The sequence below is a fragment of the Ambystoma mexicanum genome, chromosome 7q, assembly GCF_040938575.1.
Source record: "Ambystoma mexicanum isolate Mex_15411 chromosome 7q, UKY_AmexF1_1, whole genome shotgun sequence".
Classification (NCBI taxonomy): Eukaryota; Metazoa; Chordata; class Amphibia; order Caudata; family Ambystomatidae; genus Ambystoma; species Ambystoma mexicanum.
Window position 1 is genome coordinate 516,318,559 of NC_090941.1, and position 27,928 is coordinate 516,346,486.

General features: G+C 45.2%; 1 protein-coding gene across 2 annotated transcripts in view; it reads right to left on the minus strand.

The window, feature by feature from the left end:
• Positions 1-27,928, minus strand: part of LRCH1 (leucine rich repeats and calponin homology domain containing 1) — a 1,427,405-nt gene that overhangs the window by 188,140 nt on the left and 1,211,337 nt on the right. For both annotated transcript variants that reach the window (XM_069640111.1, XM_069640112.1), the window contains one exon: positions 13,309-13,418. In XM_069640111.1, the coding sequence (XP_069496212.1) occupies positions 13,309-13,418 (110 nt within the window). The remainder of the gene's footprint in view (positions 1-13,308; positions 13,419-27,928) is intronic.

Consider the following 27,928-nt stretch of genomic DNA (forward strand, 5'->3'; position numbering starts at 1 on the left):
AAGATAGCAATTCAAATGCTGGAAATCCAGCGTCTGCGAGAGACAGAGAAGCTAAGCAGACAGAAGTCAGAATTGGTAGTGGCATGACCATGGAAGTATTTTGGTGGGCAGGCGGTCCTTGCAACAGCGCTGATACTACCGCGGAATGGTCGCAGTCAAGGACTCGACTGCCCAGTGCGATACAGAGAAACTGTGAGAGAACGAGCATCTACCGACAGACACCGGTAAAAACGAGCAGGAAGCGAGATGACAGAAGAGAGAAGCAAAGGTCCAGGAGAATCCCAGAAACATTCCCAAAGAATCAGGAGGTCCAGAGAAAATCATTATATTACCCGGGATACTCGTCTCAGTGAAAATGGAAAAGGCTTGAAAGTAAACCTGATCAACTTAATCCGTCTTAACATGAGAGAGAAGAGCATAACCGCCCTGGAAAGGGAAACACAGAAGTGGAAAACCAATCGAAGTTTGTCTCAGTAACAGTGAAAAGAACTTAGAAAGAAAATAACATACTCCCAACTATCTTTAATATAAGAAAGCAACCAATAAAACTCCCTGAGAAAGCAAATAATGAGAGGAATAACACCATACTGGAAAGAGGGGAAGGATATCCCTCGGCCGAAAGCAGAAAAGCAGTACATAAGAGAGAATGTGAATGGTAAACTAAAGGGCAGAGAAGCCTCATGGATAAATATTCTAAAAGAGAAACCAGGTCAGAAAATCCTGAAATATAAAAGGTCCAGAAAACCAAAACCATATACGAAATTCTGTTTCATCAGAAAATACAAAGTCGAAAAACATTGACTTAAGAATTCCACGAGAGCCAAAGAAACAGAACTCTAGTGAAGAAAAGCAAAATTCACAATCTGATGGGACTTGCATTAACTAACAAAGAGTCAAGAAAGACTATTCAAAGATTGGGTATTAATCTCACATACCAAGAACAAGAAGAGACGTGTGGCAAGCACCCAACAGGAGAAGAGAGACGTTCTGCTGTCCTTAGTTGTTTATGTTAGCGGTAGGGTCAATTAGTATTAGCTTTTGGACGGTGGACTCATTTTTTGGGATATTCGAAGATAACAGAGGAGCACCTTAGTTATTCATAGGCACGGAGAAACCTGTTGTGAAAGGGATAATTAAACATTCAAATTATTATTTCATTAACATACTTGAAGAATGTCCTCCAAGAGTCTGCGTCCTTCTTCAGACTCTCCACATAGCCCACAGTTTGAGGCTTTGGAAACTTGGCAGTAGGATGTCAAGTGCTCACAGCGCAAACAGACCAATGTGTTCTGCCAACTGTGCTGGGTGTCAAACCTTAGGCATTGTCACTTTACAGCCCCATTAAACTAATTGGAGATAAAAACCTTAGGACAATCTCCTGTTTGAACCATTAGGCAACACCTCCAATCCTGTATGCACCACATGCTTTCTGTGCGGTCACAAGATGTGTACAACGGATCATGCAACAGACATGGATAATGCACCACCTTTTTTTGGTTCTCTGCATGAAAAGGGTTGAAGAAAGACCTATCAGAGTAGGAAACCTACTAAAAAAAAAAAAAAAAAAGATATTTTCAGGTAACACTGCCAGGATGGAAGAATAAATCCCAATGCCCTCAGTCCCAGCCTGTATTCTAATCCACACATCTCCATGGATGGATGTCCGTGCGTTCTAGCATGGTCCTGGAGCAAGAAGAGGTGCAGTGATTCTAGATGCCTTGTTCACCAATCCCAACTCAGCATGAGTCTTTTATGGGAGGATTCATACTACAGAGTTTCTGGCTCTTGGATCCATGCCCAAGGATTTCTGGCTTGGCTTATTCATGCACCGGGTTATCTGGCTCCAGAAGGATGTTGACATTTTCCTCTCCATTCCCATTTGCTCCATCTATCCAGTACTCAAAATCGCCACACTTTTACTGTCCTCTTTTCTTCCTTTCATCTCCATGCCTCTTCCTACTCATCATATACATTCTTCCCACTACCCATCTTATCCACTACTCACCCTACCCATCATCTCCCTATCCATAAATTATTTTCTCTCCTCCGCCTATACATGCTCTCCCTCCTTCCCCAGCTCCTCCGTCTTTGTCCTAGACATCTTCACCTCTCCTTTCCCAAACTCCCCTAACCTCTTCTTAACTTGTCCCTCTGATTCCATTCTATCTGTACCAGTCTCTCATTACTTATCCATGTATAAGAGTGCAGAAGATGGTAACTGACCAGGAGGTGTCATGGTGGTTGGCAAAGACTTTTATTCACATCAAAAACCTAGCTATCCCCAACTCCAAGAGGGGTTTCTCTGTCTCAAACTAAAAACGAAAGGGTCTTTCAGAATGTCTGTAACTAATATAATGTCTTACGCTATAACTAAAAAGTCTTAATCAAAATAAAGTTCTGTCACCAGGAGAATGATTCCCCTCTCTCTTCAGGACTACAATCAATACCAGAGGGAATGACTTCCTTGCCCTGGCTTCTCTAGTAACCTTACAGCTGGATCCAGGGTGAATGACTCTCTTCCCCTGGATAATGGTTTCACCAAAGTTCCAATTGGATCCAGGAGCAATGACTACCTTACCCTCGATGTTAGTAGAAACAAAGTTCCAATTGTGTCCAGGGTGAATGACTTCCCTTCCCCTGGATGTTGTAAGGGTGCAGACGTAAGACTTGGACACAGAGGGGTGATGGTGTTTGCTATAAACCTTTATTCAAAGGTAAAAAGCAAAAGAAAACCATATCTCGCCCTAACTCTAAGAGGGGCTTCCCTGCCTCAACTGAAATAACTAGCGTCAGAATATCCAAAACAAAAGTCACAATGTCCAATTTCAAAATCCAAACTCTGTCCCTTACACACTAAGCTAACTAAATCAAAAGAGATGTCTTGTTGGTCCAGAAGAATGACTCCCTTGCCCTGGTCAAAATCAAAAGGTAGTTCTTACCTTTGTGAGATTTTCCCAATGTGGTTTCAGTCACTCCTTGGTTGTTTGGGGAGGGGGGGGAGGAGGGGAGGTGGTTGATGTGGATTTCTCTCTTCACATAGCCTTCCTCAGGTCCCCCAAGCTGTTGCGGGTCCTTGACACTAGTGGGCAGATCTGGTTACTTCTCATGAAGTACTGTGATGAAAAAGAGTAGCCTGGATGCGGCACACAGGCTGTAGTGGGTCATACAGGCTTGGTTCACTAACCTGCCAATTACTGTATTAACTGTCCATCCAGTTCCAGTTCTCTTTATTTGGGTGCAAGTCCCAGACCCGCAATTCCAACCTTAGTTCTCCTTTCGGTGGGCTTGGTTCACTCTCCTGGCAAGCCTTAGTACTGTTCCATGTACTTCTTTGCTTTTCTCCCACTTCATTAGGGTCCCAGACCCCCTTTTGCCAGCCTTGTGATTCATGCCACCACCCCCTTGATCCCTCAGTGCCTTCTCTGCTACCTGCATACCTTGAAGACTGATTTGCATGGCCGACGGCTCCACTGAGGTAGCTGGGCTCGTTCACAGTGGCTCTGCAGTCTTCTTTCCTTCCGGGACAGCGTGGTCTCACACTCTCGCGCTTCCCGGGTCTCTGGGGCGCTCAGAGTCTTAGTCCGCCTGCGTGCCATGCAGTCCCCAGGTCCTGGATCAGCCTCAGACTCTCTCTCCCCGTTCTTGGCAGCCGGTCAGCACCCGCCTGCACGTCGGGCTTCTTATGGCTCTCGTGGTTCCTCCATTCAGGGCTTGATCCTGTGTCAAGTTCCTCTTCAGTTTTTATCTCGATTCTACCAATCGACTGTCACAAACCACTAGACTGGTAAAAGTAGTTCTGATGGTTATTCGGTATTGCTCTGCACTTCTTCCCCGTCTCAGTACTAAGTGAGTGCTGATGTGGTAACTCACTAGGGATCTTCCTCATCTCAGTACTCTCTTCCTAGACTGCCTTGGAAAAGTACATAGGGTATGAGGGTAGGACTGAAGAGAAAGGAGATGAAGGAAAGATGGGTTAACAATGGGAAGGGGTCTAAGGTCATGTGATTGGTGGGAATACTGCTTTCTCCAGATGTGGTTGTCATTGATTGCAAAGGGGGTTTCCACTCCCATGAGATCCACCCACTGAGTACCACCACCAGGGGGACTATCAGGTAGCTGCCTCACAGCCCTGGCCTCATGGAAAGGGGCTCCCCCTATGGAAGCAGTGACGATACCCTGGGATTCCTCACAATGGCCCTCATTACGACCCTGGCGGAAAGTAACTGACATGACCGCCATAGCGTAAATAGCGTTTCCGCCATTGCACGATGGAGTAAAGTGCGGCTAATTATGACCCATCGGGCACGAGCATTACGCCATGGCGGAAGTGCAAAGTCCGCGATGGCGGAAATGACCCCAAAACGCCCCTTACCGCCGTCGTACGCCGCCCTAGGTGCAATTCCGCCACCCATCTTAGCGGTCACCGTAATGAGCGGTCAGCGCAAATTACGGTCACCGTAAATATACGGAAACGGAAGTAAAAACATGGGGCCGGAACGGGAAACCGCACGCCGTACACCTATAAAACAGAATCCCCACACAACCATTAAAAATCCGACCCTGAGACACATCCCAACCCGTCAGCCACCCCAGTCAAAAAAATAAATATGGGAAAAGTTGCTAAAAAAGCGTGCGATCGCAAGCGGCAGGTCCACTTCTCCCATGAGGAACTCACCGTGCTCACAGAGACCCTCCAGGACAATGCTGCCGTCGTCTTCTCGACGCAAATGACCAGGACGGCACTTGCGAACAAGAAGGCCATATGGGCCCTGGTGGCACAGCGGGTAAGTGCGGTGGGGACCGCACCCCGCAACCCACAGCAATGCAGAAAGCGATGGGACGACTTGCGGATACGCGTCCGGAGCATACTTTCTGCCAACCGAAACATTGCCACAGCTACCGGGGGAGGATCGGAATCACCCATCAAGTTGACCCCCTGGGAAGAAATCTGTGCCTCCACCATTGGAATGGAGAGCATAGAGGGAGTCGGAGGGATGGAGAAAGGAGTGCAGACATCCGAAGAATCAGGTAGGTGGCCCAAATAAAACAATGCTAAAACCACAATGTCCAATCATGTGAAGTACCATGTGTCCCCATAGTGCAATAGAAACACATGTCCAGGAGAACGTCCACATACATTGCCATCATAGCGCCCTTTAAAAGTCAGATTAAATACATAAATAAGTAGAAATCCTAAAAACACCCTCCACATGTGCAGCATGCACACCCTAACTGCAGGCTGCAAAACAACTGCATCCTCAATCCACACAAAAATGAGACCACCTCCAAGGCCCTGACCCAAATCACCCTCAGGTACCACCCCAATGCATGTGATACATTGCCATTCCAATTTCCACAGACCCATAAATAACGCTCGCCCTCCTTTACTCCACCACAGGGTCCGATTCAAACGACGAGCTTCAGGACACCCCTACCAGCACACCTGCAAAGAGGGCCAAGACCAACGGCCAAAGACCCTCCACCTCAGCTGCACGGATCAAGACACGGCAGCAGCACAAATCAAGTGGCAGCACACTGGAGGGGACTTCAACAGGCACCCCAGCAGCCAGCATGTCCACAACAGCAGCACCACAGGTCCCCCCAATGGATGCCACAGAAGGCACTGCTTCTGGTGGCAGCAGCACCATAGGTGACACTGCTTACATGCCAGCATGCTCCGACACAGAAAACGGTGCTGTCGACGTAGGACCCATCCATGACCTGTCTCAATCCCCCTGTTTGTTTCATCCCGTACACCATGAGGAAACCATGCAGGGGCACCCACAAGACGACGACTGGCCAACCCCCACAAGGCCTGTGGCAAGGCAACATGAGGTGATCAGCCCCTCTGACACCACAGCAAATGGGCATGGCCCAGCAGAGTCAACAGTCCCTCGAGCAGATGACTGTGCAACAGCAGCAACTGGCCACGCTCCTCAAGGAGCATGCTGCTGAATGTGGGGGTTCTAAGGCAGCCATTGAAACATCTACTGAGACACTTAGGGCAGAAATGGAGCGAAGTACCGAGACACTAAGGGCACAAATGGAGGGAAGCACCGAGAGCCTGAGGGGACAAATGGAGAGAAGCACCGAGAGCCTGAGGGGACAAATGGAGAGAAGCACCGAGAGCCTGAGGGGGGAACTGCATGCGACGTCCAAAGACGTATGTGGTGAACTTGCCGCTGTGCGCCGTGTGCTCACTGAGCTCACACAAACCCTTAGGGACATGCATGGACGTGAGCAGGCAGAGACATCATCCGTTGCAAGTTCCGTCCAGGGCAGCCCCCAACGTAGATCTGGGAGGAACCTGCGCTCCACAGGCAGGGGTGCCCCTGATACCCGGAGAGGGGGCTTGCAATAGCGTCTGCCCACTGACAATGAGCATCTTTGGACACTGGTGTTCGGGGGGGAGGTAGGAGGGTGGAGGGGGTGTGTTGGGCTTTTTTGGGTGGCGGGTCGATTGGGTGTGTAATATCATTTCACATTTGCCATACAATTATTCAAAATCATCCAATGAGATGTGTGGACATTGATCTTTGTGTACGAGGCCATTCTTGGCGTACAGTCCACATTGTGCATGTTCCAGACACACACAGTGCCACAAGTCCCGTGTCCATGTAACAGCCACCAGGCGTGAGTGCTAGAAGCATGCATCTATGATATTCTGACGAATTTCACGGGCCTCCTGTGCCTCGCGGACTCCTTGAGGTGCTGCCACATCCCCACCCTCATCATGACCATCTTCAGGTGCTTGCAGTTCTGCGTCAGGGGGCATGGGCACATTTCTACTTACGCACATGTTGTGTAGCATGACACATGCCATGACCATCTTTGCAACCTTCTCATGGCGGTACAGGAGTGCCCCGCCAGACCTGCTGAGGCAGCGGAAACGAGCCTTCAGTAGGCCGAATGCCTGTTCTATGACTACACGGGTACGTGAGTGGGCATGGTTGTAGTCCTCCTCTTGCTGGTTCTGTGGGTTCCGGATTGGTGTAAGGAGCCATCTCTTCAGTGGATACCCGGCATCACCTGTATGTGGACAAGAAAGGATGTTTGTGGAATGACATTGCTACGTACGCATCCCCCCCCCCTCCCTGCCAGGTCATTGACGCATCACCTACCCCACATTCTCATGCATTAAATGAGACTCACCGAGTAGCCAGGATCGGTGCCCTGCGTGTCGCTCCATGTAGCGTGGTATTGTAGAGTTCCTCAAGACCATAGAATCATGGGTTGATCCTGGAAATCGGGCACAACAATGTGTAAAGATCCTGTTGGAGTCACACACCATTTGTACATTGATAGAATGATATTGTTTCCAGTTGCGGTACTGGACCTCCATGGCATGTGGGACAACCAATTCCACATGGGTGCAGTCGATGGCACCAATGCAACCCGGTATGCCGCCAAGTGCATGGAATCCCACTTTTGTGTTTGTAATCTCCTGCTCCGAGCGTGGTAAACAGATGTAGTCGTCTGCGTGCTTCAGGAGGGCATCAAGCACTTGGAATAGTGTCCGTGACAATAGTGGCTGTGAAATGCCATGCAACTGTCCGACTGTGTGCTGGTAGGTGCCTGTGGCCAGGAAGTGGAGTACAGACACCACCTTCAGTAGGGGTGGGATGGCGGTTGGGCTATCTATCATGCTGACAAGGTCAGCGTGTGTCATGTTGACAATGGCGGTTATGGTGTCCTGGTCCAAACGGTAGAGGGTGTGGATCTGCTCAGCAGTGAGATTGAACGGATTAGCTCGGAGGCGTGGGATTGCGGGCTGCCTGCGTGGTGGTAGTGGCTGTGCTGGTGGGCCCTGCTGCCCCTGCCTTGGCCTCCTCCTCCTCCTCCTGCGTCTCCTCTGTGCGGCCGGTTGTTGTAGTTGTTGGTGTTCGTCTTCTTCTTGAAGTTGGAGTACTTGCAGTGCTATCAGGTCCCCCAGGCCCAACATCGCTAGTCCTGCCGGTAGCATTTTGGAGTGGGTGTGGTTGTGGGAGGGGGTTGGGTGTGCAATTTATGTGTTTTCAGGCTGTATAGCCTCCACCTGTGGTGATTCATTCCACCTGTGCCAGCTGCAATTACTTTTGTGCGAGCACGTCCCGCACACAACGCTGCAATTTGACGCATGGCATCTTGCAATTGCAATCATGTATTTAATCCCGATGGCAGTGAAATGTTGGTTTATCTGTTAATTCTGCTATGGTCCCATTGTTTCACATACTATATTTGCAGTCGCGAGCAAACTTGTGAAGGGTCAGTGGAATGTAGTACTCGATCAACGGTGGACCCTCATGCAGCACTGTGCCGACGTTCACCGACGGGCGGGGAGTCCCATTAGTGATTGAAGCCAGTTACCATTTTCACACACAGCCGCACTACATAGATGTATTAGTGAATTCAAGCGTTCACAGATGCCTTTTCGACGTGATGTTGCAAATGAGGAATTCGAAGGACAGCGATTTTGGTTTTGAACTGGCGGCGAGGAGACGCCCACAGGTCTGACTGGAAATATAACGTTCTATTGTTGAATGTCCTTGGGACAGGGCCCATGACGAGAATGTAATGATTGATATGAATTGAATGGGATGCGCAATAGCGTAGTGGACGATAAGGCAGGACGTTCCCAAATACATGTTACTTCACTACACTAGAAATCCGGGCAGGAGCACAGTGGATTTTGCAGACTGCATTACGCACAGACTCAATGGAAATTTCAAATGTCATGTGAGTGAATATTGAGCCGTTTTTATACCAGGATGAGGGAATGATGAATGGATGCATGGACAGATGATTTAATTGAGAGTTTGCCATGTACATGGCTTTTTGGAATCTATCCCCTTCCCCTGCGCTATGTGAAGCAAAGCTGCCATAGTGGGACCATCGTCTATCTGCCCTTGTTGAACCCTCCCTGTCTCGACGCGCCTTCAGACACTTGTGTCTATACACGTAACTAATCCCATCTGATGGATTCAGTTTTAACAGACGCATGCACACAAAACACTCGTTTGTAATAGTGTATTCACCTCGATTTATATCGTTATGATTCGCTAGTGCTTTTTGGGTGAAATTAATCCTTTTGAGTGGGCTAGCATGCATATGGTTGTAGATTTAGTGTGTTGAATGAAGTGAGTAATACATATGAAGTTCGGATGCCCATACTATTATATTTTTTTTCATTTGGGTGACCGGTATCTCCTCCCCTTTTGCCGCTGCCATCTGTACGCCACTCCTGCAGATGGGTTTTACCGTCGACACCTGCAGCTTCGAGTTAATCAGTGGAGCACCATTACGATCTTATGGGACGATCGCCAATGGGCCACATGCCCTTACGCAGTACTAGTGGCTAGGAGCAACATATCAAGCTTTCAGCTGGACTAGTGCCTACTTCATGGGACGGCCCTGCGGTTCTAGGCGCTTCCATGTTGCCTTTTTGAACGTAAATGTAGCCCCTGTGTACCATGAAGGAACAGGGCGTCACACAAGAAGAAGCTGGTCATTTATTGCGGATGCAGCCCACAGTAATGAAAATTATTTGGGAGTTTATGAGCAAATAGCTGTATGGGCTTGGTGATTTTGATGTGCATTAAATTTATGTTCAGATATTAACCGTGTAGCGTTATTCTTTGCTAGTAATGTAGCATATTCCGATTTGTGGCGCGATGTATTGTGAGATGATCTGCATTGGGTTCCGGCTTCTGAGTAGAGTTGTGTGGTACTGTACTGGCCGCGTTTGCCTACGAAGCCCAGTAAGGTCAGGGATAGGGGCTGCCATTATGACTGTTTTTATGCTGTCATGCTCAGGGGCGGGGGATTAGCTTTTGTGCAACAGATGCCGGTCAGCCAGGTGGATTGGTGGAATGATGGGATTATCAGTAAATGGCTGGTCACAGGTGCCTGTGTTTGCGTGCGTTTCTTGGAGGGTGACTGAGGTCAGGTCCATTGGTGTTGCTTCTGTATTCGTGCCATCTGTGCCCTACAGCTCCCATTGGCCCCTCTTGAGATGAGCCTGGCTGCTCAGTCACTCTGCCAACTTGTGTGGTACATGCTTATGCTGATGGTTGGTTTGTCTACTGGCAAGTGTACAGGGCTAGTGCAGTCTCCCTCTGGATACTGCTTTGAATGTTGATTTACACTGGTGGCAAGCGATGGGGGACTATTGTTGTTTTGTCTCATGGGATATTTCAGTTCATTTTGTTGTACTTTGACCTTCAAATGCCTGTGCTGCATCAGTACGGCAATGGTGACATGCCATATATGGATGGCCACTCACAAGGCACTTGGAGCCCCTGCATGCATTTGTTCGTTGGCATGCATGGGTGACTTGTACATTTCACTGGTTGCATAGTGTGACTACATTGCGCCTACGGGGAGTTGTGCAATGTGGGCAGGGAGTGGAGTACAGGCACTCAGTAGGGCCATTTACGGTTGGTTCGCGATGCCGTAATTCTCACCATGGCGGAATGGTACTTTCCGCCATGCTTGATGGCGTTAAGTAAATGTCCGCTAGGGTCAGAATTCGCGTACCGTTGCGCCATGGCGGAATTTACGGTTTTGCAAGGCGCGCGTGCGCGTACTTGGTGCAGTTAGCGTTGGCGTTCACTACGGTGTCGCTAATGGCATCGTACTTTACGGTGACGGGTCATAATCGCAACGGGCGGTATTCGATGGCGGTATTACATTTCCGCCATCGTTTTTCGAATTCCGCCAGGGTCGTAATGAGGGCTAATGTCTAGTTTCAACAAAGTTCCAGGGGTAATGTCTCCCTTCCCCATTCTTCGTAGGTAACTTTTGCAAGCATTCAAGGCTCTCCTTAGCAGATAAGTGATCTTTTCTCTACCAATGTTTAGAGGGTTGCTCGCTCCAATATTTGCCTTGTATTTATTTGGGTCCCAGACCCTGTTCGCTTCCTCCCTTCTTGTTAGGCCCACTTGGTTCACTCTCCTGCCAGGTATTGCCACGAGGAAGATGACTTGTATCAACATAGGCCTCACCTCTGTTCGGGTCACAAGCCCTTGGTTGTCTTCCTTTCTCACTAGGCCCACTTGGGTGATTCTCTTCCCAAGTACTGCCACGAGGAAGATGCTTCTTATCGTCATAGATTTCACCTTGGTTCGGGTCCCAGAGTGTTTGTTCTCATCCCTTCTTACTAGGCCCACTTGGGTGACTCTCATCCCAAGTACTGCCACGATGAAGATGCTTTGTATATTTATCTCCAGGCGGATTGTCTCTCTCCTGCACCTCCAAGCCCATACTGGTCCCAGAGACGTGCCAGTTACCTTCATTGGCTCTGAGATGGTTCTTCCTGGGTGCATCCTCCTTCTCACCGAGCTGCGTGGGTGTCTTTGGCTTCTGCTGCTCTCGCTTCGCGTACCTTCTCCTTGGTCTCTTCACCGACGGTATGGGCGACATTACTGGACAGCTCGGTCCACCCCCCCCGAGGTCGCGCCATCACCTGCCCGGCTCCAGTCACGACCATGACCTGCTCCACAACACTGGGTGAAGGACTCCAGTCGTCGGCCTCTTGTTTTTGAGAGTGGACTGCTCTTGGCTTTCTCACTGCATACTCCTTGTTTCCTTTAGAACTGTCCAGGCTGGAATATCATTCGTGCGGGTGTGCCGCTCATCTTCCCGAAGTCCTTTGTCAGTTTTTATGTGTTTCACAGGACAACTCCCCTGCGGAAGTCTATACCATTCCTGTATCTTCTCTGAGCCATTCTTTATGGCTCCTGGTGGCCACCTCATCTCAGTACTGGCCTTGTTGGTAATATTCATGCTCCAGGTGATCTTTTTCATTCCACTACTTGAGTTAGTCATACTATCTGTATTGTTAGCAATCTTTTTCGTCTCAGTAGAAATAACTGGTATAATATTACAATAACAAACAGTAAGGGGGGGTTAGTGGAAAAGGTGGCAATGGGTTAGGTTTGTGGAGTTGTGCCGATTTTTACCTAGGTGGTCGTCCTTATCCCCAGGAGGGGAGTCCCTCCCCATGTGGTTCTCCCACATTAAACAAGGAAAGGGGCTCCTCTGGGGAGAAGTGATAAGAGGAAGTGAGTCGTCACACCATGCCTATGCCTTTCCATTCTCTCCAGTGTCATCCTATCTTCTGCTCCCCTAACTGAGGCTGACCTTCCCATTCACAAATATCCTATTCCAAGCCATACGCTGCCCTCCTCTCCCTTCCCACACTCTTCCCTCTTCCCCCATACGCGAAAAAGCATCATCACAGAAGAAACATAATTTCTATCATATTAAACATGAGAAAAATGAAGGGAAAAGGGAAAAAATAGGGAAAAGGGAAAAGGGGAAAAATAATAACAGTGAGATGCCTGGAAATTAGATTCATAGGGCAAAAAGTGTCAGAACTAAAACACTGATATGGAGTTAGAAACTTAACACAGAAAGGGGAATAAAAAATACAAGATGGCATTAAGGAGCGAATGTATGGCCAGGGTACTTTGGGTCCTTTATGTTGGCTTAAAACACAACAACACTTATATTCAGAGACCAAAATCAGGATAGTTTTATTTGGCATTCACATAAACCCAGTCTTATTGTACTGAATCAGCACCCTGTATGGTGCTTTCTTTAAATAATTAGACCTTCTCTTTGGGTGATCCGATTACCACTTCCCAAACATAACTAGATCCAAAATCCAGCCACTGCAGCATCCATTCAAGTCAGCAGCTTTACTTCTGTTCATCTGTCCTCTACACAGCTTGACAGTAAGCAGGTTTCCCCGTTTGTCATTTCACCCCTACTTGCCAGGAGACCCAATCTATGTAAGCACATTTTTAGGCGTACCTGCTGGGGCTAGCTTATGATTTTATTCCCTGTTAAGCCAGACAAATCCGTGCATCATATTTATGTGACAAGTCCACTTGTGAACAAGTCTCATAGTATGATACAGCACAGAGCGTATGTAGCTCCCCACCAGACATGATGAATGAAGCATACATTATTCAATTCATACCTAGGTGTTGATAAAGGGCCAGACACTTCGATATGCATGGAAGGGCGAATTGTGGGTCCATGGCACCTGCAGCCATTCCCTCCCAATGAATGGAAATCCCTGTTGTGAAATATGTGAGGGAAGCGTTTGCGGGACACTTACCCGCTGCATAACCCTCAGTGAATCAAGCCTAACTTTTTAAATTTCACGTACATTTTCTTACAAGCCACGTCATATCTTCTTGTGCTTCGCACTGAACCTATAACACCTACTGAACCCCCATTTTGAAGTGCAACGCTCACAGTGCGTACAGATCTACAGCACCAGTGCTCTTATTGTGGATGTGAACCCTTTTCACACTTTACCTCACGAAGATGCTCCATGAGTTCCTTTTCTTCCCTCATTTGCTCCAGTTTTCTCCTCATTGTAAACTGTGGATCAACCGACTCCAAACTCCGCTGTGGCCTTAAGAAGACTACAAAAACAATACATTTTTTTAAAATCACAAATACCGTTCATTTCCATATATAAAAGAGCCAAGCATTCTTTACAGTTTTAATAGGCTGCTGTTTAAATAGAACCACATTGTAAACAAAGACCAGATAGGCAGAATCAAACAACACTTCAAGACGGACTGAACAAGTGTCAACATGCATTTCTAAAGGGTGGGGGTGGGGGCATGGAAGTTGAGGGTTATGAGTGCCTGACAACAATAAACTATTTAGTACACAATTACACTGACGGACACAAACAACATTGAGACCGACAGTTATTTTTATTTTTGGCAGTTGCTAGCTGCTACCAGTTGCAATGAGCATGGCTAGAGTTTCTAAGGCGGTCAACTTGACAAAGTACTCCATCTTAAAAAATCTAAGCATTGCGTATACTTCCAAATGCAAAGTCGTGTGTTGTAAAAGAATACACAGAATTAGGTAGCATGCATGATCCCTGAGGCGGGCGGTGGGGTGGTAAGCATGGTGTGCTCTTATACTATAACAAGTGGAATTGTGCCGCAGCACTATTGCAATATTTTCACTTCCATCTCTGTATTGACATTGCCTTGTCAGGGATACATGGCACATTGGCAATTCCTGGTAAAGGTACGGGTATGTGGGCTTCAGATGGCAACAGCTGGCATACGATAGCAGAACCATTCTGACGAGGAGTGTCACAGCATGTGATGGCAATAGCTTGCATAAGGGATAGTCTTGGCACATGCTTATGCAAAAAAAAACATGTGAAAGCTATTGGTTTTCATTGTAACTTGCTAGTTGCTAAGGTGTCTCACACTCTAGTTCTCAGTTATATTTGCAATGTTTGGGTATGTTCGTATTTAAACTTTCCCAACTTGTTTTTATAAAGGCTTCCTCTTCCCCTCGCTATAAGCTCCTTTCCCCCACAAGATGATTATTATAATGATGCTTAGGAATTATTCATGTCTTTGTTTGGCTTCTGAAAATTGTCTCATACATTACAGTGTACTGCTATTTACAGAAAAACAGATAGACAGTGAAAAAGGCTGTTAATTTCTCTGAATAGCACTAGAACATTTGTATTTATGGGTGTGTCAGTTTTCTCAAAAAAGGCGAACCTGGAAAACACTGTTTAGCAATTCTAACATCGTTTTGGTAACGGGGTCATACTATTTGTTTGCAACTTTTTCGACATTTCTGCCCTTAGTCGGTGAAAAGAGTAGAACTATGAGTGAACTTAGTAGGTTTACATGTCACAAAAGCTACAATGGCAGATGAGCCCATTACAATGACTCATACCAGTGACACATTCTGAATGTGTAAGGTAAGCAGGTAGAACGATGCCGATTTCATTAAATGTAATCTTCAAATTTAAAACAAATTCATATGTTTATCTGGTTTTGAGGGCATGCAACTTCAATTGTTTGCCTTAAAATATGTAATACTCAGAATTCAACCGCACCAGAGCTCGAATTTGATTTGTGTACCCACCATCCGCGTTTGGCATGGAAAAATCCAATTCAAATTTGACTACTGAGGCAAGCAATACATTTTCAAAAAATCCCCAAGCGTTCCTGCGTAATGTATATCACATGCTTACCTCCCAAAAAATTGCATTTTCCATAATGCTATGCAGTTATATTGCACTTTGGGGAAGCACACACTGTTATAGACCTACAAATATGAAAATTGAGTGCAAGAAGCAAACCTCAAAACAATTCGATTTTTGCACACTCTCAAAATGTTGACCCACATGTGTGAATTGGCCTTGCTTCGGGGCAAAGCAAAAGGTCATAAAAGTAGCTATGCTAGGTGAAATGACAAGGCACATTTATTTACATAAATGTTTACAAAGGACTTCCCTAAATTTTGTGCACCATCAGAACAGCACTCATGGGAAAACAGACATTTTATAGGTTTTTTTTATGTCAATCAAAGGTGTGGTTTGGGGTGCATCTTCCATTGATAGCACACCTTCAACCCACAATGCCCTGCATGAAGCACTCTCATAAAGAGGCCCCAACTCTGAAAAGCCATTCAAATCCGCAGGCATAAGCACTATGTTTTCAAATTCTACAAGTAACATGTTTGCAGCTTTTGTCATGAAGCAGCGCGACACCATCTGAAAACTAGCAACAGTGTACAATTTTAAAATGTAGACATCTTGGGGAATTAAGTAAAGTGCAATTTGTCTTTACATGAGGTTGCCCTGCTCATAAGGTACCCATAAGGTCATTCAGAGTGCAGTATATGGCATACAAACACTCCTGACATTTACATCAGAACACCTACTCAAAGTCACAGGCAACAATGAATGCCCCATTATCCTACATCTGCACAGGTCTCCTCATAAAAACATGAACCCACATGTTTGGAGTCCTGGGTTTCCGCAGTTAGGCAAAACCCTAAAACTACAACCGTTTCAAGATGTTTGTAGCACACAATTTCCACTTTATATGTAGTATATAGCCTAGGATATTCCAGCATTCAGAGAAACTTACCATCATCATATATTATTAAAAAAAACAGAGCATAGCTAACAATGCACTGAATGCACCAATAACAAAAGAATATCCTTTGCGCATAATGTCATAGATCCTGGCAAGCAAAGGTGTATTCTGTCATATAACAAATGATGAAGTACCTGAGGTAATATAGCAGGGTTGAAACGTAGACGTAGGATGTAGAGGTTTTATAATGTTGCACCATTATCATCGATGTTGAGTCAAATGGATGTTTAGACTTGTAAAGTTTTTAATTGCGGCGTTATAAAGTTATGAGATTGGATTCTGAGCACTTAGATGAATGATGTTTAGGCACAGCACACACCCTTTACCTGCACATCTGTCTTGTCTCCTTGTCAAATAATATTGAGTGTATATAGATGAGATATTGTTGGGAGATTTCCCACTGAAGTATTATAATATTAAGTATAATATAAAAACCAAAATAAAAGTTGTTCTGTGACAGAATATACAATTGTTTGTTTATTGATTTTGAGCTGTAGAAGTGCATTCTTTAAATCAGCGCCCTTATTTTTTGGTAGGCATGATTAGCACAGCCTGTGTCTGGAGGGCATTTGAAACAATGTTAAAAGAGAAAAATTACCATTCATAATCTGATGATCATTTTTTTTACTAATCATTGATCATCCATCACTAATTGAACAAGAAAGCGTGACAGCAAAGCACACTGACGAATTTGGTTTGCTGACACATAAAAAGAAAAAACTAATTTGTACAATGCAGTATGGGAACCTGATGCTCTAATACTTAAAATCTAAAACCAACAAGCACTGCTAACAAACACAGTATCACAAGATGCAACAAATGTGATAGATGAGATTAATATTGAAATGGAGAAATTTAAAATGTTGAGTATGAATAAAAAAACTTGAAAAGTTGCCAAGAGATTGTACAACATTTACAGAAGAATATGCATACCTGTATTTACAACCTGGATATTACACTGAATCAACACGCAGAAAAGAAGGGAGTTTAGTCCAGAAAAACATTTATTTTTCTGATATTTCCAAATCGAGCGGTTCTAGTGAAGATGATACAATGAACAGTGCCCCTTCCACAAGTGAGGGCATAAGTACAACTACACGAGGGCCATCAAACCAACATTTTATTCCCAGAAGGGGCTTCAGAGGAAGAAGACAATTACTGTACACAAGGTCCATTGAGACCATGGGACATGCAAACCAGACACTGCAATGACAGGTGATCGGTGGTCCCATAGAATTTTAACTAGTTATGACATAATACCATTTAATTTATCATCACATTTATCTAGTGATGAAATTAACTGTCTCAATCAAGAATTAAGCTTTGTTCCTAACAGAATGGTTGATTTTTGTCACTTGAACATTGAGTTGATTTTTTTTTTTTTTTAGAACTATTCAGTTAAAGACATTTTTTGCAGAGAATACATTAAAAAGAATCGCTGAAGGTACTACTGGAATAAGGGTATAATCCAGCTTTACACCCCTTTCGACAGCCATCGATACAGAGCTATTGACTTTCAAAAGAGTCATCATGTGAGAAGTTTCTCAACTGGAAACTAAAAGTGTGTACTTCAAGAGCAACATCAGCATTAATGAAAGGAAGGCATTAAGCAATCTCAAAAACACGACATAACTCACTATCAAGCCAGCAGATAAGGGCGGTGGAACTGTTTTAATGAATACCCCAGACTATGATATGAAATCACAAGACAAGTTAGCAACAGACATTTTGTATCGTGAAATAACATATGATCCCACTGCTTCTATTGCAGTGTTAATTTACACCATTGTAATGAATGCATTCAATAGTGGGACAATTAGTGATAAGGAAACAGCATTCCTAAGAAAGCAAAATCCAGTGGTCCAAGCTATCTCTGTTCTTCCTAAAGTGCATCAGGATATTAGCAACCCTCCAGGAAGACCCGTTATCTCCAGTCTGAATTTAATCCTTGAACTTTTGTCTAAGTTTGTAACCAATTTGTAGACTTAACACCTAGTTTTGTACAAGACACTTTACATACGATTAAAATGATCGATGAGCTGCCTTATGATCATAGGACTGATTTGTTAGCTACAAAGGACATGAGGCCTTGTATACCAATACTGCACAGGACAAGTCAAATATATCATTGCAAGAGGCCTTGGATTCACGAAGGAGACCACACAGATTTCCAACCAAGTTTTTGATAGATTAAGCTCGGCTGGTGTTGATGAAAAATAAATTCTTGTTCAAAGACCAGTATTTGGTCGATTATGAGGAAAGATTAATTTATAACAACTCCAATCCATACAAGGTACTGTTACGTCGATGACGTATTTCTCATTTGGCGCAACCAAACAGTCATTAATGGAATTTAAAGATTGGCTACATGAACAGAATGGCCACATCAAGTTCATGGTGCAATTCGATAGACAACAAATTAACTTCTTAGATTTGAACATTAAGGAAAATCAAGGCAAATTGGTTACAGATTTATATTTAAAAAACCAACAAATAGGAACACACCACTACAATTCAGCAGCTGTCATCCATTGAGCCTTAAACTAAATTTGCCAGTTGGTCAATTTTGTAGAAGCCGAAGTAATTGTTCATCGAAGGAAGATTTCGAAAGGCATACAAATGAACTAAAATTGAGGTTAAAAGCACAAGGATATCCAAAAAGAGCATTCAACCAGGCATATAGATGAGCCCATTATGCAATACAAGAGATTCTGCTAACTTTACTAAGTGGGTGCAGCCAGAAAACCGACTAATCTGTGTAAAGAAATTCTCACAAAATCAGATTGAAAACTGGCATTTAGTCAATATATCCAATCAGCCATTACCAAAACCTCTTTTTCATTTAAACCGGAGTCGAGCATTAGACAAAAGCTAGTGCACACTTATCAGACACAAAACAAACAATTAATAGGACACACTTCATTTAATATGCAGCCCCTCATTGGTCACTACCCATGTGGGCAGTAACTGAATTGTGACCAAGGTGTTGAAATCATTGTAATTAAACTGGTAACTGAGAAACCTTTCCAACTGTCAAACCAAACAGGTCATATATGCAATTAAGTGCCCATGTCCATGTTTGTTATATAGGGATGACTGCCAGAAAAATAACAATTCTAATAGGTGAACACCGTTCAACTTTACGGAGAAAAGACAACAGCAAGCCCATGGTCTAGCATTTCTTGGACAAAGGTTATAACCCTGAAAATATAGAGTGGTGGGTTGTTGAAACAGTGTCACTTAACCAAAGGGGAGGTAACATCGAAAAATGACTTATTTAAAGAACAGAAATTGATTCATCATTTGAAAACATATGAAACAGGAATTAATGAGCAAATGCAAAAGGTTTAGTTTGGCAACCCAGTAAGAGCGATAAATGCTATTCGCACCTGGGAAAGGCAGATTGGCCAATCACAATCCACCTTTCCCCAGCACGATTGTGCGTTCATCACCTGCTCTGTTCGGTGAAAAAAAAGTAAACAAAAATGCCCACCACCATTGCAATAAAAATGGCACTCGGTCCCTTTTCGGATGACGGTGGCCATTTTTGAACATGTTTACATGGCCGCTGCCATCCGAAAAGCGACATAGTCCCTTTTCAATTTTTAATGGTGGCAGCCATTTTGTCTTTTTTTATTTCGACAAGAGATGTGCTTGCGCTGAGCTCATCTCCCGTCGGAATAAAAAAAAGCGAAAACTAGCTGCACCCCAGGAAATCCAACGGCGCTAATAACTTTCACACACCCGCACCGGACATGGCGTTTAATGGCTCGCAGCGTGAGCTGAGGCCCTCGCTTCACACGGGCCTACCAAAGCTCGGGCTGGCAGGCCGTTCAATGCCATGTCCGACCCGGCACCAGGGCATGAAAGCTATATTAATGCGAACAGTTGTAATGGGTAGGAATAAAACATTTTCATATTTTGAACAACTTAGTAAGCATCAACACGCGTTTAGTTCTCGAGACAGGATTTGCTAAATGGATGTAACATCTACCCTTCTGTTGCAACAAGTAGAATACCCAAGTTAAAAGTGCTTTATAATAATGGGGTTTTAGTCAAAAACGTTGTTTACAAACTAAGAAACGCAACTACGCTGTAAGATTTGATCTTCCACTCATACATGGACTGGGAATGGCCTAAATTAGAACACAAGATGCCTGCCAACTAGACTTTGCCACAAACTGCAAGATGCATTCCAGTCGCTCGAGTTGGGGTAGGGTAAGATATTATAAGTTACTCACCGTAGTGACTAACGTACTCTTAGTCCATAGTCCCCTTTCCTCCATACTGTATGCCCTGACTCCGCCCTCCAGTGCCACACCTCAGTCCCCATTGACGCGTCGACAATAGATTAAACATTGCCTAATGACACCAGTATTATTATTAGGGGGGAGGTTGGTGGGACGTATGGAGGAAAGGGGACTATGGACTAAGAGTACGTTAGTCACTATGGTGAGTAACTTATAACGGAACCACGGACAGCGAAATAATTGAGATTCGCTTTTAAATTTAGTACAGCGCATAGGGGCGTGGGAACGTCCCGCCAATGCTCCATCCTACAGTTCCTTACCTCAGTCACCCTTGAACACATTGGACACTTAGATACCTGGTGGGAAGGGGACTATGGTGAGTAACTTTAATTCCTCATACTTCCCATCCCCTTTCCTCCACCCTTGTGGGTGATTCCACCGAACAAGAACAGGGTGGATCTGTGATAACCTGCCTAATATCTAGGACGAAGCAAAAAGGTTCTTCAGAACCACCTGACCAAACTCTGCATCGCACCTGGAGCTGGTGTACAGCGAGTAGTTCTTACAGAAGACCGACAGAGTGGCCCAAGTAGCCGCCTTGCTGATGACATCCCAAGAAGCATGTCTCTGAAACGTGATGGCTGTGGCCTTGGCTCTGACCGCATGGCCATGAATCTCCTTGGGAACAGGTTTGCTTGTGGCTGTGTACGCCTCTGAGATGGCTTGAACCATCCAACGGGCGATGGAAGCCTTGGAAGCCTGAGAGCCTGGGGAGTGTTAAGCGACCTCAATTCAGCACTCCAACTAAGTCAATGCCAAGTCTGGTATGCCCAAGGGAAGCCCTTATTTATATATTTTTATGACAAGTTTATGGATCTGGATGATAAACCCTTGTATAACGCCCCTCTCTTTGAATCCCCCTAACCTCACTGAGCCAAGAAGTAGGTTTGTTTTGCAAGTTAAAAGATTTATTCGAAAATTAAACAATATATATATATCACACTTTTATAATAAATTAATATTTGATCGCATGCTTATGAATATGACAGTGATCAACAATGGATAATATTACACTAGCACACTTTTGTAATCACTTAGGAGTTGGTATAGAAAGGATAAGGTAGCTGAGAATGCTTTTATGGTTTCAAGGAAAAACAATGATGGAAAGAATGCAGCACAGAAATAAACTGATATGGTTTCAAAAAGAGAGAATATAATTACTTTTCCCCTTGTGGCAGTTCACTCCCCCCTATGCAGTATAAAGAGATGGAAGAAGAGCACACAATTTTCAGGAATACCATCAAATGCAATACCAATTCAATTCCCCCCTAGCAAGCTTAGAGCAACCGGTATGCTTTTAAACACAGGCAAAAATACTTTAAATGTGATTTGCAAAGAAGTGAAGTGAAAATATGCTAAAAATGATTTTAATTCCCTATAAGAGATTCAGGGTAGGTGATAGCTACTTAAGATTGGTTCTGGTCAACCCTAACAGTGATTCATGAGGGATTATCAGGTTGAAAACGGATTTCAGCAGTTGCAAGCAAAAGACAGCGATTTTTTTTTACAAGTGGTGAAATGAGCTAGTTGCAATTTGCTGCCCTTTTTCCGAATGCGTCGAAAGCTTAGATTCTTAGCTTTAAAATGAAAGTTAAATCTTGTTCCTAGCATACGCGGTTCCAAAGATACAGACAATTTTGTGGAGGTAGATTTTCAGAAATGAAATAATGATTCAGAGTGGCACTTGACACTTTCACAGGTTAGAAATCACAGAATGGACAAATGATTTCTATGCAGATCTAGGCAGGTTGAATTGGATGGGATAAGCTTATTTTAAACTAATAGATGGCTATGCACAGTTCTGGCTGGGTACTCCCACTATAAATTTGAAATAGGCCGTCAAGATCTGGTAAGGTTGGCTGCGGTTCTCTCGCCACGGGACGGTCTCTGGCACCGGTTCTGCTCACAGCAATCTGGTCTGGGTCTGGGGTTCTGGATCTCTGATCCTGGTCTCGGCACTGCACAGCGGTCCGGTCTGGCTCTCTCTGGATACAGCACTGCTTTCTGGGTTCTGGCACAGGTTTCTATCCAGAATCAAACAGCTCGCCCGGCTGTTGAATAGTTTGGTTAGGTTGCTGGATTCTGAAGCCTGCTGAGAAGGATTCAGCTTTTGGACTAGGCCTCTCTGCTGCAAGTTCTGAAGTCTGGATTCTAAGTTCTGGTTCTGGAGTCTTCTGGATATTGTCTGGTCCGGCAAAATGCTTCGCAAGAAATCAGTTTGAAGTGGAAAGTGAATGTCCCTTCCTGGGTCATAGTGGCTCTTTTTATGTCTTTTGAAAATGGGTGTGTGCGTGGGCATAACTAAGCCTGCCCCTCACAACTTATCATTGGCCAAGTTCTCCTCGCTCCCTTGATTGGGGGAAGGAATGGAGTGTAATCAGGCATCAATTTTATGGCATACAGAGAGAACACTCCCCTTGTCACTTTGCACACAAATCTATTTTTGATCCAAATGCTGTAACGCTCACCTGATTCCCGTAGAGGCGCCGGTCTTGACTGGGCGTATATCGTATCTTCAAAGGTGATGTGTAACACACGGCTGGCTCTTTGGGCTGGACCTCTGTGCACTGTATGTTTGACTCGAAGGGTAAGATGTCTTAGGTAAGTGAACGCCATGCTCTCCATCTGCCTCGGGGCAGGGTGCTGTAACCAGTTTCTTCACTGGATAAGGGGAGCAGGCCCCTTGACTTCAGAGGACTGCTGTCCGTCGTTTACTGCACGAACGGTAAGTTTCGAGTAATTCTAATGTCTTTAAAGTCTTTAGTAATGATGTCTCTTGTTTTGCAGGGTTCCGGCGATGGTGGATGACGGGCTGAAGTGAGTTGAAGATGGAGCCTGTGTGATGAATAGAAGCGCCTGGAAGCAAGTAAGTAAGCGCTTGTTGCCTGCTTCACGATGCGCTCTAACTGTCTTTTTATTTTGCAGGTACAAGTTCGGAGCGGCTGCAGGGTGCCGGAATACCCACTGGGTTAGATGTGGAAAGGAGTAATGGCACGTGAGTATTAAAGTTCCCCAATGTCTTTAAACGCACCTTGTTTTGTCTTTCAGATGCGGGATGCAGCGCCGGAGGCCTCCGGAGCGTGCGAAGAGTTGGTAAGTTTTTGTCTTTCAGATGCCGGAATGCAGTGTGAAGACCTCCGGAGCGCACGAAGAGTAGGTAAGCCTTTGTCTTTCAGAATGCAGCGCGAGGCGTTGGCGACAGCCGATGGCCCGGGTAAGTGAAGAGCTGTCACTGAAGACCGTAATGCTAACCTGTTCTTTCTTGTCTTTATAGGTGTTGCTGAAGACTGGATTCAGGATGGTAAGCCTTTTTCCTTAGGCCCAGGATCAGATGCAGAAGACACGATGAGCGTTCTGCTGCAGAGGATGCAGAATAACGCAAAGCAAGATTCATCCATCGGGTGTGGTTTAAATAGCTTCCTGTAGTGCTTAGGTGTCTCCTTCCACAGCCACGCCTAGGTAAGAAAAGAGTTCCTGCTTTCCAGAAGAGTTCCAGTGTTCTGAACCTAGGGAGTGGCTCCTGCCCCACCCAACAGGAAAAGTAGTTCTAAACAGAAGAGGATCAGAGGCTCAACTGGCAGGCAAGTAAGCAGCATGGTCTGCTGCAGGAAAGTCCACCCAAGCATTATGAGCCCGGCGCTTCCAGCGCTGGGACTGGGCATATTTATGAGCCTGGTGCCACTGGCGCCAGGACTGGGTCCAAAAGGTCCCAATTGGGACTGGTTGGCACTCGGAACCTGGGTTATGAATCTGCTTCCAAGGGAGTTGGGAAAACCCTGACCTTTTGGAAGCAGAGATCATGACAGTACCCCCCCTCAAGGCCCCTCCCAAACCGGGCTTCTCCGGGGGTTTTGGCTTGTCAGGAAATGTTCGGTGAAATCTTTTGATTAGGCGATGAGCGTGGACATATTCAGCAGGTTCCCAGGATCTCTCTTGGGGGCCGTAGCCTTTCCAGTCAATTAGGTAAAATAGTTTAGATTTGGAGATCTTGGAGTCCAGAATGCTTTTGACTTCAAACTCAAGTTCCCCATCAACTAGGATAGGTTTTGGGGATTTAGTTAGTCGGGTTTGAGGTTGCACGGGTTTTAATAGAGAGACGTGGAAGACCGGATGTATCTTCATGTGCGGGGGCAAGTCCAACTTGACCGCTACTGGGTTTACTATGGTAGTGATGGAATAGGGACCAAGGTATCTTGGGTTGAATGTGCATGGCCCTTTTAGAGGTAGATATTTGGTGGATAACCAGACTTGATCCCCTACTCGATATTGAGGGGCTTCCTTCCGATGTTGATCTGCTCCTTTCTTGTATTGTTCTTTAGCCCTTTGAAGGTGAGAAACAGCTTTCTTAAAGGCTTGGGTGATTGTAGAATGCAGGTAGTCTACTGCTGGTGTTTCAAGATCTTGGAGGGGATCCAACTCCGAGGTTTGAGGGGGACTGCCGTACAAAAGAAAAAACGGTGTTTTCCCAGTTCCCGAATGGACAGAGTTATTGTAGGCATATTCAGCTATCCAAAGGATGTCTTTCCAAGTTTTTTCAGTTTGTTGCAGCATGCAGCGTAAATACTGTTCCAGAGTTTGATTGGTCCTCTCGGTTTGTCCGTCGGTCTGAGGGTGGTGACTGGTCGATAGTCTCACATCAATTTGAGCCGACCGACAGCAACTTCGCCAAAAATGAGAAATAAATTGACTACCTCGATCCGAAATTAGAACCGAAGGAAAACCGTGCAGTCGGACGATGTTTGAGAAATTCTCGGGCCAGAGTTGCTGCTGTTGGCAAGCCTTTGAGCGGAATGAAATGCGCCATCTTGGAGAATAAGTCCACGATTACTAGAATCGTATTGTATCCGGAGCATGGAGGTAGATCGGTGATGAAGTCCATAGAAAGCGTATGCCAAGGGCGAGGTGGGATGTCAATAGGGCGTAAGAGGCCTGCTGGTCTTTCCTTTTGACTCTTGTTTTGGGCGCATACTCCACAGGACATTATAAAGTCTCTGATATCTTTTTTCCAAGACGGCCACCAGAAGTAGCGCTTGATCTTTTCTGAGGTCTTGGCTATACCGGGATGTCCTTCCATTAAAGAATCGTGATAACAAGAGATTACTTCTTTCTGTAAATCTGTGCTGGGTAGGTATAATCGTTCTTGGAAATACAATAAGTTGTCCTTTACTGCAAAGTCCTTTCCTTGCAGATGCCAATTCTGTATGTCTGCTGGAGTTACAAGTTGCCTGGCTTTATCCTTAACTTCCTCTATGGATAGTGTGGCGATTACACCCAGAATTCTTTGTTCGGGAATGATTGGTACAGGTTTAGGGTTGATCAAGTGTTCTTCCACTCCCATCCGAGAAAGGGCATCAGCTTTACCGTTTTTTGTACCAGGTCGATAGGTAATTATGAAGTCAAACTCGGCAAAGAATAATGCCCAACAGAGTTGTCTAGAGGATTGGGCTTTTGCGGTTTTCAAATATTGCAGGTTTCGGTAATCCGTAATCACAGTAACGGTGTGTCGGGCCCCCAGCAGATAATGCCGCCAAGCCTTAAAGGCAGACTTGATAGCCAGAAGTTCCTTGTCAGTAATCGTGTAATTGATTTCAGGAGGCGAGAATTTGCGGGACCAAAATGCCACGGGATGCAACTGATTGGTTACCGGGTCCTTTTGTGATAGAACTGCCCCCATGGCAAGGCTTGAAGCATCAGTTTCCACGATGTAGGGCAGTTCGGGGCGAGGGTGTTTTAAGATTGGTGCAGAAATAAATTTAGTCTTCAAATCCTGGAAAGCTTGTTCCGCCTCGGTAGACCATTCAAAACGTTTGTTTTTCTTTAACAAGGAAGTGATGGGCTGGACTATTCGAGAGAATTCGGGGATAAACCTGCGGTAAAAGTTAGCGAAGCCTAACATGCTTTGCACACCTTTTACGGAGGATGGTGATGGCCATTTGAGAACTGCATCGACCTTCTTTGAATCCACACGCACTCCGCCAGGTGATAATATGAATCCCAAGAATTCAACTTCAGTCACGTTGAAAACACATTTTTCCAACTTAGCGAAAAGTTTGTGTTGACGCAATCTTTCGAGGACCATTTTCACGTGTTTCCGATGTTCAGATTCCGATGAAGAATAAACGAGGATGTCGTCAATGTAAACAACAACACACCCATCTATGAGCTCTCTGAGGACATCGTTCATAAAATATTGAAAGGCGGCCGGGGCATTGCAAAGTCCGAAGGGCATGACCTGATATTCAAATAGCCCATACTTGGTGCGGAAGGCCGTCTTCCATTCATCGCCCTCTTTTACTCGTACCAAGTGGTAAGCTCCTCTAAGATCCAGCTTTGTATATATGCATGCTTTTCTGACTTGGTCCAGGAGTTCAGGGATCAAAGGTAACGGATATCTATTCTTAACGGTGATCTGGTTCAGGGAGCGATAATCTATACAAGTTCAAAGGTCTCCTTCCTTTTTTGGAACGAAGAACAAAGCAGAAGAAGCAGGGGACTTGGAAGGACGAATAACCCCATTTGCCAGGTATTGATCCAGGTATTGTCGAAGGTGAAGGTTCTCAGGCTCGGTGAGGGCATAAATTCTACTACAAGGAGGAGTAGATCCAGGTATCAGGTCTATCAGGCAGTCATAAGACCTATGAGGAGGTAGAGAGTTAGCCTGATCCTTCCGGAAAACATCTTGGTATTCTAGGTATTCGGGAGGTAACTGGGGAGTCTCTGAAGAAATTGCTGCCAGTGCAACACCAGGTGGAGCGTGACAAGTAGAGACACATTCTGGAAACTGGACCGTTCTTGCTCGCCAATCGATCAGAGGATTGTGTTTCTCTAACCAAGGTATTCCTAGAATAATCTGAAACTCAGGGGCCTTGATCACATCGAACACGATCTTCTCATGGTGTCCATCTTGACTTATTAGCGTCACTTCTTGAGTGGTATGCGTTACTGGCCCGGAGGCTATCTCCGTACCATCCACCGTAGTAATGACGTCCTTTACAGCCTTGGGACAAAGAGATAGATTCATCCTCAAAACCATTTCATGATCCACATAATTGCCGATGGCACCGCTGTCGACGTAAGCTTCAATTGCATGTAATTTTTCCGGATTATCAGGGCTAATGAGGACCATAGGTATCACGAAATGCGAGGTCACGGAACTGGTTTTCACGCTCGGCAAGAGGACCTCTATTATTGTCAGGCGAGGTCGTTTCCCTGCTCAGAGTTTGTAACTTTGGTAACTGCAGCTCCTACTGCCTTCTTAGCAGGTTTCACCTGACAGTCTCGAAGAAAGTGCCCTGAGTTTCCGCAATAGAGGCATAATTGCAACTGTTTTCTCCTTTCCCGCTCCTTTTGTGTTAGAGGACCTTTCAGACCCCCTATTTGCATGGGTTCCCTGGAGTCTACTCCTTTCGAAGGAGTTGGCGGTTTGGAAAATACTCGAGCATCAAACTTGGAACGATCGGCCTTCCTGTTCTGCAGTCTGTGATCTATTTGAACGACTAAGTCTATATAGTCCGAACAATCTTGTGGGGGATTCACTACTTGGGCTAACACATCTTTGAGCTCTCCACGTAGACCTCTATAAAACAGCGTAAACCTTTTGTCCTCAGGCCATTGAGTTTCCACTATCAGTCTGTTGAAAGACGCAATATAAGCCAAAAGGTCTTGATTACCTTGTTGCAACGAAAGAAGCTC